This window comes from Schistocerca nitens, chromosome 3 (genome assembly GCF_023898315.1).
Source record: "Schistocerca nitens isolate TAMUIC-IGC-003100 chromosome 3, iqSchNite1.1, whole genome shotgun sequence".
Lineage (NCBI taxonomy): Eukaryota > Metazoa > Arthropoda > Insecta > Orthoptera > Acrididae > Schistocerca > Schistocerca nitens.
Window position 1 is genome coordinate 853079610 of NC_064616.1, and position 13299 is coordinate 853092908.

Below are 13299 nucleotides of genomic sequence, written 5' to 3' on the forward strand. Positions count from 1 at the left end.
TATATTTGTTACAGATTGCTTCGATCAACATGAGAGTATTACGTAGACGTAGAGGCGTAACTTCTTTTGCGTTAATTTCTGTACGATTTCTTGAGAAGGGTACTAATTTTCGCGTTATTTCGTAATACAGATATTGCTGTATCGCTTTCATTTCACTTTGATGAAATTCTAAAATTACTCGTGAAAGGTTTCATTATTGTGTTTTTGAATTATTTACATGAATGGTAGATGTACAAATTACTAATAAACATCCAATATAACAACGGAGGCGTAAGCTACTACAAACAGCATAGTGAACGCCTTATTGTGGCCAACATAGACACGAAGCTCACACATACTACAGTAGTACAAGTTTATACGCCAACCAGCTCTGCAGATGACAAAGAAGTTGAAGAAATATTTGACGAGATAAACGAAATTGCTCAGATAGTGAAGGGAGACGAAAATTTAATAGTCATGGGTGACTGGAATTCGATAGTAGGAAAAGGAGGAGAAGGAAACGCAGTAGGTGAATATGGATTGGGGGTAAGATATGAAAGAGGAAGTCGCCTGGTAGAATTTTGCACAGAGCATAACTTAATCATAGCTACTACTTGGTTCAAGAATCATAAAAGAAGGTTGTCTACATGGAAGAAGCCTGGAGATACTGACAGGTTTCAGATAGATTATATAATGGTAAGACAGAGATTTGGGAACCACGTTTTAAATTGTAAGACATTTCCAGGGGAAGATGTGGACTCTGATCGCAATCTATTGGTTATGAACTGTAGATTAAAACTGAAGAAACTACAAAAAGTGGCAATTTAAGGAGATGGGACCTGGATAAACTGACTAAACCAGAGGTTCTACAGAGTTTCAGGGAGAGCATAAGGGAACAATTGACAGGAATGTGGACAGAAGAATGGGTAGCTTTGAGGGATGAAGTTGTGAAGGCAGCAGAGGATCAAGTAGGTAAAAAGACGAGGGCTAATAGAAATCCTTGGCTAACAGAAGAAATATTGAATTTAATTGATGAAAGGAGAAAATATAAAAATGCAGTAAATGAAGCAGGCAACAAGGAATACAAAAGTCTCAAAAATGAGATTAGCAGGAAGTGCAAAACGGCTAAGCAGGGATGGCTAGAAGACAAATGTAAGGGTGTAGAGGCTCATCTCACTAGGGGCATGATAGATACTGCCTACAGGAAAGTTAAAGAGACCTTTGGAGAAAAGAGAAACACTTGTATGAATATCAAGAGCTCCGATGGAAACCCAGTCCTAAGCAAAGAAGCGAAAACAGAAAGGTGGAAGGAGTATATAGAGGGTCTATACAAGGGCGATGTACTTGAGGACAATATTATAGAAATGGAAGAGGATGTAGATGGCGCTGAGCACTATGCGACTTAACTTCTGAGGTCATCAGTCGCCTAGAACTTAGAACTAATTAAACCTAACTAACCTAAGGACATCACACACATCTATGCCCGAGGCAGGATTCGAACCTGCGACCGTAGCGGTCGCTCGGTTCCAGACTGTAGCGCCTAGAACCGCACGGCCACTCCGGCCGGCATGATGTAGATGAAGATGAAATGGGAAATATGATACTGCGTGAAGAGTTTGACAGAGCGCTGAAAGACCAGAGTCGAAACAAGGTCCCGGGAGTAGACAACATTTCATTAGAACTACTATTTACAATTTGTACAGAAGCCAGATGGCAATTATAAGAGTCGAGTGGCATTAAAGGGAAGCAGTGGTTGGGAAGGGAGTGAGACAGGGTTGTAGCCTATCGCCGATGTTATTCAATCTGTATATTGAGCAAGCCGTACAGGAAACAAAAGAAAAATTCGGAGTAGGTATTAAAATCCATGGAGAAGAAATAAAAACTTTCAGGTTCGCCGATGACATTGTAATTCTGTCAGAGACAGCAAAGGACTTGGAAGAGCAGTTGAACGGAATGGACAGTGTCTTGAAAGGAGGATATAAGATGAACATCAACAAAAGCAAAACGAGGATAATGGAATGTTGTCGAAATAAGTCGGGTGATGCTGAGGGAATTAGATTAGGGAATGAGACACTTAAAGTAGTAAACGAGTTTTGCTATTTGGGGAGCAAAATAACTGATGATGGTCGAAGTAGAGAGGATATAAAATGTAGATTGGCAATGGCAAGAAAAGCGTTTCTGAAGAAGAGAAATTTGTTAACATCGAGTATAGATTTAAGTGTCAGGAAGTCGTTTCTGAAAGTATTTGTATGGAGTGTAGCCATGTATGGCAGTGAAACATGGACGGTAAATAGTTTGGACAAGAAGAGAATAGAATTTTTCGAAATGTGGTGCTACAGAAGAATGCTGAAGATTAGATAGGTAAATCACATAATTAATGAGGAGGTATTGAACAGAATTGGGGAGAAGAAGAGCTTGTGGCACAAATTGACTAGAAGAAGGGATCGGTTGGTAGGACATGTTCAGAGGCATCAAGGGATCACCAATTTAGTATTGGAGGGCAGCGTGAAGGGTAAAAGTCGTAGAGAGAGACCAAGAGATGAATACACTAAGCAGATTCAGAAGGATGTAGGGTGCAGTACGTACTGGGAGATGAAGCAGCTTGCACAGGATAGAGTCGCATGGATAGCTGCATCAAACCAGTCTCAGGACTGAAGACCACAGCAACAACAACGACAACAACAACAACAACAACAACATTATCTTACTGTATTCCTGATTACGACCACATAACACTTACATTCGCTATCGTTGGGCCATCCTACTCACTTTACCTCATGAAAAATAATATAACACATGTTACAATGGAACTCTTTTTCATTAGTCGTCTCCAATCGTTCACAATGAAATTATACTTCGAAAAACCTCTCTGCATCGACGGCTGAACAGGGAACCCAAATAGATTTTAGAGATCATTTACAAAGTTCAGGCTCATTAATTTCAGTGCTTTCAGTGAGTGAAATATTTAAATCTTCTGACCTGGATTATTTTCAGTTTAATCAAGCTGAATGTCTTTAAAAGCAGGTTACCCAGCGATAATATTAGACTGTTTTAACTCTTTAAAGTCATATAATTTTTGTACTTTTTTACTTATTTCCGAAATGTTTGTATAGTTCGATTTAATTACGTTATCAGGATGAAATAAATCATTGAAACATCCGAATAACGTATTAGCCTTACTTCGCGACATGTGTTTTTCAGTTTTGTTTACAACTAAAACACTAACATTTTGCAAGAGGAGAGTAGCTTCACTTATTAACAAGCCACTAAACCCCCTCAATAATCGTACTAACTAGTTCACCAACATGACCAGAAGCAATGAGATATATCCTATCCTTCAGTTTTGTTATTTTTTAAACCAGCAAATGAGAATAGGGGTAATTAGACCCTTCTAATTCCAAAACAACGTCTGCAATAAACTTACAATTTTCAAAAACAAATGCTGCTTGGAATTTTATCAGGTTCCAAAATCTGACATCTTCCATTTCCGCCAACCAGCTTATCATGGGAAAAGATTTTAGTGTCAATTGTTTGAAAAATAAGTGGAGGATATCTAAATCTGTTGTACGTAACAGGCGGCTTTAAACCAATGCCCCCATCTACTCAACACAGACTCGGGATACGGTGAAACTGACATATCTGGGAAGTTTTCTTCTAGGTAGGAACGGAACAAGTTTCCTTAACATATGAAAACAGTTCTTTATTTTCGACGCAATGGTATTATTCTCTTTCAAATTCTTTTGCAAGATGTTACCGAACAAGCTGATTTCATGAACTCAGCAAGTGATGTGAATTAAACGTTGTCCCATAATTGCTTCAGTAGTTCACAACATTTTAACATATATGGGGCAGAATCAGCTATTAAATACTTTACGCTCTCACGGTTAATGTCAAAAGTATGCAAAGCATGCAGGATCACTTGAACACACGTTATGCTGTTCGCCCATGTAAAAATGCACATTCCAACAAAAGGCCGGTCGCTGTGGCCGAGCGGTTCTAGGCCCTTCAGTCTGGGCTGTTGCTACGGTCGCAGGTTCGAATCCTGCCTCGGGCATGGATGTGTGTGATGTCCTTAGGTTAGTTAGGTTTAAGTAGTTCTAAGTTCTAGGAGACTGAAGACCTTAGATGTTAAGTACCATAGTGCTTAGAGCCATTTGAACCATTTTCTAACAAAAGTATTTCCTATTTCGATAATGGATTTTGAGTTTTGATGAAGACTGAACACACAACGGGCTGTAGAGTCTGTAGTTTCGTCACGGATTAGAGTCAAGTCTGATTTCCCCTTCTAAAGACTGTTTTATGTTTGCTACTATTTCGTTTACACTACGTGTTCCCTTAGCTGGTTGGCTGTGGGAAGGTCTCCAGATCCTAAAAAATTGAAAAAAGAAAACTATCTGAGTGGTCTTAGAATTCCTAGTTTTGCTGTCAGTGAGATTTTATTGATAAAACACACATGGTACATACACTTGAAACCATTTACAAACAGCAGGGTCGTCTACCTTCTCCAGCGGGATGTTGCCTTTGCATAGTATTGCAATTGTTTCGTGAATAAAATCTGTCTTTTCACCATCATATATGTTTGCTTAACTAACGAGAGCTGTTACCTGCTTTTTCACTGTTGAAGTGCTTCATTTGTGTTCTAAATGTTCCTTATTTTTAAAGCAACGTTTTGAGGAGGTATATTTTATTTACAGTCGATACAGACATCACAAAATTTACATATTAAAATATTGCTTTTCGAAATGTGTAAACCATCACTCACAACTTTTTTTAGCTTTGTTGTGCACCGTAATACATATAGAACGACCTGTCTTCGTTACTGCTCGCGAATTATAACTTGGCATTTGGCGAGCGGAGTTGCGGGGAGCGGGTAGATGGTGGTAAGTTCCTATGGGACCAAACTGCTGAGGTCATCGGTCCCTAGGCTTACACACTACTTAATCTAACTTAAACTAACTTACGCTCAGGATAATACACACACCGATGCCCGAGGGAGGACTCGAACTTCCGACCGGGGGAGCCGCGCGAACCGTGACAAGGCGCCTCGACCGCTCGGCTACCCCGCGTGGCGGAACGGGTAGAACGGATAGGGTATGCTGCGGAGAACGTGGGATACTGGAGGAAGCAAACTCCGCCTCCTCCACGTACTATTAATGCCGGCAGCAGAAACTTGTGTTTTGAGCATCCACGAGCTCCTGACAATCGGTTTCCTTTTCTGAAATGGAGTCGAAGTTAACCCTATAATGCGCCACCAACCTCATCACTCATTTTCGAAAAAAAAGCCACAATAAAAATAACGCAGCAAAACACAAACAGTGAAATTACAGCTCAGAAACAAAGTAGGCGACAATGCAGTTAAAATGGCTAATGGTACTCTGCGCAGTTGGCAACGAACATCTACAAATCACAACGGCACGAAGTCTCCCAACTATTGCTGACTGCTACCGATCATAACTATTGAATCCGCATTCCAAATTATAGTTCCCATACACTACTGACTGCGATCACTTTACTTATCTTACCTGCACCAGGAGGCTGAAATACACCAACTGTTTGTGCAGTCAACCGTGCAGCTAGTAGACGTCATTATGGATTTGCAAGAATATTAGCACTGTAGCCTGAGGAGACGGGCTGAGGTGGGATTCCCAGCTACCCCGAGAGCAACATTCCAAACATTTCGTTTCGCAAGAAACCTGGAGTCAAGGTCGGCAATATTTGTGCCGAATTACATAGAAAACAACTGGTCCTCTCTAAACTTTTTCGCTCTTTGGCGTGATGCCTTTAAGAGATTTTCCCAAATATTAACGATAAGAAGTGTTTATGTCCTTTTAAGAAATCTTCGTTCTCTCTTCCCTTTCTTTTCATACATATAATCTTGGAACAAAATTTCAAGCTCATTATTCTCTAAAAATTAAGCTGACATATTCATTTATCGCGAAATAAGTAAATTTCGCTTTAAAACGACCTTATTGCTTTAATTCGCAGAAAAAAGATCATTATTTTCGTAACCAGAAACTTATCATTCTTAGAGACCTCGCAAAATCGGTTCAAAATATCTTCTGTCGCGTTTATCGTTAATGTGAAGAAAAAAATCATGCATCTACGGTAGCCGCTGCATAAACTCAAAAGGAAGAAAGACGACGTTCTTTTCACGGAACCCTACTGAGAAAATTTAGTAGATGCAGATTTAGAAATGGAAGGAGGATGAGTCACAAACAAGACTAAACTGGCTTTCATTTCCGTCACCAGAAAGCTTCTATTGTTGGAGGTGTTTTCTTTGAAATACATAAGCTTTTGTTTACAACACTTACCAACGAATTCCACAGTATCAAGGATCGACATTTAGAACCACTGCGTGCTCCCAAGACCCGTTATTATACCATTATCTCAAAGGCAAACGACATAATAGTTCAACGTCCCGAAAACGACGAGTTCATTACAGAGGGAACATATGCTCTGACTAGCAAAGAGGGACAAGGAAATCGGCCGTTTCCTTTTGGAAGGCACCATTCCAACATTTGCCACAGAAAAACTATATCTGGAGTTCTGTTCTTTCTAATTCATGTGTAACTATAACCACCAGGAACAAAAAACAGAAGTTTGACACTTATGAACTAGTGTCCGTAATCATTTTTCCCATGATCCATGTACAATGAGAGAGATACGACGAGCAGATGAAATTAGCTACAGGTATTTTTCACCTTCAGCCTTACGGTGGTTTTCGAAGTAATAATGTACAAAAGCTACAGATATTTTCACCTCGCACCTGTCGGTGACTTTCAAACTAATAACATAGAAGGGCAGGCGAAATAATAAGTACGCCCACCCAATTTCATGTACTACACAAACAGTCTGAAACCTGTAAGATACAGGTGCAGGCCGGCCGGGGTGGCCGAGCGGTTCTAGGCGCTACAGTCTGGAACCGCGCGACCGCTACGGTCGAGGTTCGCATCCTGCCTCCGGCATGGATGTGTGTGATGTCCTTAGGTTAGTTAGGTTTAAGTAGTTCTAAGTTCTAGGGGACTGATGACCTCAGAAGTTAAGTCCCATAGTGCTCAGAGCCATACAGGTGCTTATAAATACTGAATGCTAGTCAGCAGAATTTTATTTCATTTCTCCCAAGATAACTGTACGTTTTCTTGAGGAATAAAGTCGATACCCATTCACGTGAGTGGGACGCAATTATCTTCGAAGAGAAATGCAGCGCCACTGGATGAACTTTGTCCATTCAGATTCCTAGTCATTACTACTTACCTTCTCTTGCAGTGAGAATATGCACAATACGGGAGCTATAGCTTTAACTGAATTTCCACCATGTTTCACTGTTGGTAGAACACACTATAGACTGGTTCGCCTCGCCAGATGTTCTATACAGCTAAACACCCCCCCCCCCCCCGCGATAGGGATAGGGAGTAGTTTAAAACAATACTGTAATGTTACCATTGATCTGTAGTCCCGGTTTTGCGCTCATTGCTGCTCTAAAGCTATCTATTCGCAACCATCTGGCCTACAGTAGTTTTGGCAGTAGCACCTCTACCAAGAATGTTTTGTTAGGTATTTTTTGTCGCACCTTTGTTGTTGATATTGTGCGCAGCAGTCAATCTTCCGATATCATCTTTCACATTAAAGTTAATGAACATCTGTAATGCCATCATTTTTCTACTGCTGATTTCATGTTTACTTCTGTCATTGTCTTTAGTACATGAAGTTTCCTCCTAATAGATATACTCCTATGGCCAACGAACTAAGCAGTAGTTCAGCACAATACTACAGTTATCATGGGTGAGTTGGAGGCTGAAAACGTGCAGTGGAAACAAAATACAGGATCAGTCGGTTACAGACAAGTTAAAAACAAGTCCTGCAGGTAAGACGGAATTTTGTCGGCTACGAGCCAAGGAGGGGGAGGTAATGGGAGACATCTAGTTTCCTGGAGCCTGGCTCAATAAAGGAAAGTCTCCACAGGAAGGCCTCCAAGGATGAATGCGTACACAGTCGTATTTTAGGGAGCTACGCAGTCACAGGTATTAACGGAAGTAAGGTACAAGTACAGACATCTAATAACGGAATATATGGCTGGTTTCAGAGCCTGTAGTAATTATACACAAGGGTGGAATGCTTTCGGGCTGGAATAGAAAAATAAGGCATTAAGCAATAAGTACGAAAATTGGTCTAAAGTTCGTTAATTAATTGTATGGACAAACCCATAAAAAACTTCACAGAATGCTAGGAGAGGAGTGTGAGAGGCTCTGACAGGGCCTTTATGAGGAAGACTGCGCTGCTATGGCTTGTGTGAGCCACTTTAATATCTGATGATGGTTCGCATAAAACCTTGCTTTTGTGCATAGATAACTGTCAGTCAGAGCCATTATCGCCTGTTTCAGGGGTCTCATGTCGTCTGGATTTCAAACACATATGAGCAACCACCCAGGAAAGCAGCTGATGGGTGCGCATACGATGAGTCTTCTATCGTCAACTCTCCACCATGCAACATCTACTAAAGGACATACACGTAAATGACAGTACACCTCCCAACGTTTCTTTCTTTTTCTTTAGAGTAACAAAAACTGAAAACTTCTGAAAATAACAATGAGAAATTAACATTAATATACTAGGCATTTTATTATTTTCTTTTTATGTATATAGACTGAGGCGGCGAGTGAAAATTTGTACCAAGGCCGTGAATCGAACCCGGGTCTCCTTCTTACTAGGCAGGTGCGTTAGCCACTAAGCCAGCTTGGCAGAGTGGTTCACAAAACTGCACGGGTTACCCTGACACGCCTCCTTCCTCGATGTAAATTCTCACTAACAGTCCAGTCTAGCTTAAATTCCCGCTTACACACTAACAGTGTTGCCGAGGTCTCCATGTTTTGGAATAGCACCTCAGCATCGAGCGTAAATTTGGGATCCAGCCTGAAACCCAGCTGCGGAACTTATACAAATGAAATTACACATCCGGCCAGTGTGGCTGAGCGGCTCTAGGCGCTTCAGTCTGGAACCGCGCGACCGCTACGGTCGCAGGTTGGAATCCTGCCTCGGGCATGGATGTGTGTGATGTCCTTAGGTTAGTTAGGTTTAAGTAGTTCTAAGTTCTAGGGGACTGATGACCTCAGATGTTAAGTCCCATAGTGCTGAGAGCCATTTGAAATTACACCATTTCAGAGTTCAGTGTTCTCATACAGATATGATTTTATGTATATAGGCTGAAGCGGCGAGTGGATTGGCAGTGAGAAGTTGGATCGAGGAGGGAGGTTTACCAGGGTAATGTGTACAGTTGTATGAACCACTAAACCAAGGTGGCTTAGTGGTTAACGCACCTATCTATTAAGCAGGAGACCCAGCTTCGATTTCTGACCTTGAGACAAATTTTCACTCGCCACTTCAGTCATATCTGTATGAGACCATTTATATTATTTTCTAGTTGCAAATTTTTACAGATATTCCTTTTTGGTTTTGTAATTGTATTTCGTAAACGGTACATGAAGTTAATTAGCCGTGGTCCGGAGCAGAACATTTGTGCAAATAAAACGATTGTAATGTGCTCTACTTACATTGCTGTAGGTTAGGCACTTACACTATTTACTTATTAAATTAATTGTAAACGACGCTCACAAGTCCCATCCATTAAAAATATAAATGTCGTACGGCGTCATTGGCTGGGATATGTCGAGAGGTGGGTTCAGCTGCCTGGTGGAAAGGATATTCTTCCTCCGCACTCGTTGGTCCTTTTCCTTGCAGATTTGTATTAGCAGTGTGCAGGTGAGTGTAATGGATGCGTGTATAATATAGCGTTATGTTTGTGTTATATGGCGATGATGAGAGACGGGAGAAGATGAATCCCGGTTCCGGCACACCGCCTACTCCTCTGGAATAGCACCAACGGGACTCCGAGTTTAGCAACCCTATCCGACGGACAGATCACCATCAACAGCGTCACATTCCCTCTCTTCATGAGACACTGTCAAGAAGCTTGGAATTTAATCGAGGACGTTGGCCCAAACACTGCTGATCTGTAACTTTACACCACAGCCTCTCCTGCTCTTGCCTGCTAAATACTGCCAATGAAAATTTCATCGACAGCTAGGATTCCGACTGGCTTGCCTCCGCGTCGAGCTCCACCCAACAGGCATGTGTTAGTGACCTCGGTTACGGGGAAGGTTAGTTCTAAACCCGTACATTTACTAAGCGTAATCAACATTAACCCTTTCAAAAATGACTTTTTCTTGAGGAAAGAAAATTCTTGTCTGTGCTCTAATCTTCTTAGGTGAGTTTTTAAATAATTTTAGAAGCAAGATTTATACAAATATATGCAAGCATTTTTAAAATAAACTTTGTAAACAACGCTTCATTTTATGGACTAAATAATCAGTGTTGTTATAAATAGACCGATCATTCAATAATTACCATGCAAAAGAACAATAAGAACATTCAGTTACACAATGGAATGTACTTAACCAACCACTTCCTTCTATTCTGGCAGTCACGAGCTGCTGCACGTGGCTACATTCACGTGTTGGTATTTTTACAGTGGTGTCCGACAGGTGGAGGCACTTGTGCATGATAAGATTGCACATTCACAAATATGTAGATGAGGTTTCCTTTGACGAAATATATCTGTTGCCACTAAGACACAGTAATAATTAATGTACACAATTGTAGCCAGTGGGTCTGAAATGGTTAATCAGACTTAAACGTGGGGTTTTATCAAGTGCAATCACTACAGTGTTAATTTATTGTTAGCTGTGAAAAAGCGGTGAGGTACTTACCGGCTCGTTGAAGTTGAAGGAGAAGTCGTATTTGTTGGCGAGGGCGGCGGAGTGAGCGACGCGGACGCAGGCTGCTGTGGCGCCGGCGCTGGCGGGTGCGTGGGCGGCGGGGGTGGCGGGAGCGGCGGAGGGGCACTCCCCCTCGAGCGCCGCCAGCAGCTGCTGTCTGCGCGGCTCGCCGCGGCTCGCGCTGCCCTGTGTGCGCACACAGTCGGCATCATCACTCTGCTCTCACAGCCAACACTGGCGACCAGTCCGAGTGTTCTGGCTGGCCGAAGCTTCGTACGTGCATGAAATGTATAAGCAGCTCCGTACACGGACCGGTTTTCCCGCTTTACGCGAGCGGTCTCATTCACCACGTTGGCTATCCGTGCACGACTCACGATCTGACCCAAACTCTTTCCACGAGTGACAAACTGGACTCGTTCACATTACAAATTTCCATAAAGTGGGTGTACATTTTAATTGAAAGTCGCTGCCTGGTATCGGCGGATAAATAGGATATCGCAGTGCCTGTGTTGTTAACAAGTACTATGCAGTGGTCCTTTGGACTTGCTTATACAGGGTGTACATACAGTCCGGCAACACTTTCAATTATTTATTGCACAAGAACTAAACATTGTACAAATGTCATACATATTGCATTTTGAAGAGAAACTCTTTTTTTACAAACATTCGATATGCGAACCATGAGTGACCCGGCAGACGTCGATACGGTAATCGAATTCTTGCAATACCCATCCCAGCATGCCATCGTCGATTGTGGCACTCGCTTCCCGTATTCTCTCCCTGAGCTCTGCTTCATCACGTCGTAGAGGCTGTCCCCTTCTGTAGCACGGTCGATCCATCGATGCGGCAGCTCCGTGTTCAGGTACCCACGAACTTCACGATTAAAATGGGGTGGAGGCCCATCCTGCTGAAAGATGAACGGCAAGTCCGATTGCATTTTGAGGCATCAGCGATTGCTGCTACATGTCCAAGTAGGAATATCCAGTGACAGGGCTCTCGGCGAAGAAGAATGGCCCGTGCAGTTTTCGGCGTGACAAGGCACAAAAAACATTTACCTTTGGGGAATCACGCTCAAATTCAATGCATTCGTGTGCTGCTTTGTGCCCCATATCCGACAATTATGCCTGTTCACTTTACCACCACCGTGAAAAGTGTTTTGGTTGGCAGGAGAGCCAACACCGTGTTACTAGAGGAGGCCGAAAGGCACGCGTTTTAGCTCACGCAGGCTGGCGTGAGGTCTGGAATAGGACAAGGAAATTAGAATTTAGAAAAACGGACGTAGCTGGTGGAATACTTAACTTTAATCCGTTAATGAAGAACGTCGGTCTTGACGGTACATGAATCAATATCAATAGTAACTAATAATGGCGCCTTGCTAGGTCGTAGCAAATGACGTAGCTGAAGGCTATGCTAAACTATCGTCTCGGCAAATGAGAGCGTATTTTGTCAGTGAACCATCGCTAGCAAAGTCGGATGTACAACTGGGGCGAGTGCTAGGAAGTCTCTCTAGACCTGCCGTGTGGCGGTGCTCGGTCTGCAATCACTGATAGTGGCGACACGCGGGTCCGACGTATACTACCGGACCGCGGCCGATTTAAAGGCTACCACCTAGCAAGTGTGGTGTCTGGCGGCGACAACACAAAAAGTAACTTCGTCGCTAATAATTAAGCGATCAACAATGCCATCCCCATCCTCATTAAATTGTTGCAACTGCGAACAGAACTCAAAACGCTTGTCGTTATCGTCGTCACTGGGCTTCTGCACTAGCTCCAGTTTGAATGGTTTCATAGACAGCTTCTGTCGCAGAACTTTTCACACTGTCATTGGAGCCATTTCGAGTTCACGGGATGCACGACGCAGCGATTTCTTTGGACTCCTTATGAATGTCTCTCGTACGCGCTCCACATTCACTTCGCACCCTCTGACGTCCGCTTCTCTTTGCCGAGCACAAGCAACCCGTCGTAACGAATTTGTTGTGCCAGTGGTAAATGGCCTTTCTTGTTGATGGCTTCTTACCGTACTTGGTTCTAAACATCCGTTGACAGCTGTAGCACACTTGTTTTTGTCGAACTCCAACACACAGAAAGCTCGCTCCGCACCTGAACTCGCCATGTTTGCGACTTGCGCTGACTATCGGCAAATTACCAAACTACGCTGTGGCGGTATACATGAAAAAAACTTTCAGGGTTTCTCTTAAAAATGACATATGTATGATATCTGTACAGTGTTTGGTTCTTGTGCAATAAATAATTGAAAGTGTTCCTGGACTTTATGTAGCTACACCCTGAATGTCCGAAGCAACATTGTATAGTACTTCTTAACAACACAGGAACAGTGTAACGTATTTATCCGGCATGTACTGATGTGACTGTTTGGGCACACTTTACTGTGACATGTGTGTTTCTTATGATCTGAGCCGGCCGCGGTGGCCGTGCGGTTCTAGGCGCTCCAGTCCAGAGCCGCGCTGCTGCTACGGTCGCAGGTTCGAATCCTGCCTCGGGCATGGGTGTGTGTGATGTCCTTAGGTTAGTTAGGTTTAAGTAGTTCT

General features: G+C 42.6%; 1 protein-coding gene across 1 annotated transcript in view; it reads right to left on the reverse strand.

Moving 5' to 3' along the window:
* Positions 1-13299, reverse strand: part of LOC126249450 (vitellogenin-like) — a gene marked incomplete at its 3' end in the record, with an annotated part of 380348 nt that overhangs the window by 103475 nt on the left and 263574 nt on the right. The window contains exon 21 of the mRNA XM_049951103.1: positions 10743-10937. Within this exon, the coding sequence (XP_049807060.1) occupies positions 10743-10937 (195 nt within the window). The remainder of the gene's footprint in view (positions 1-10742; positions 10938-13299) is intronic.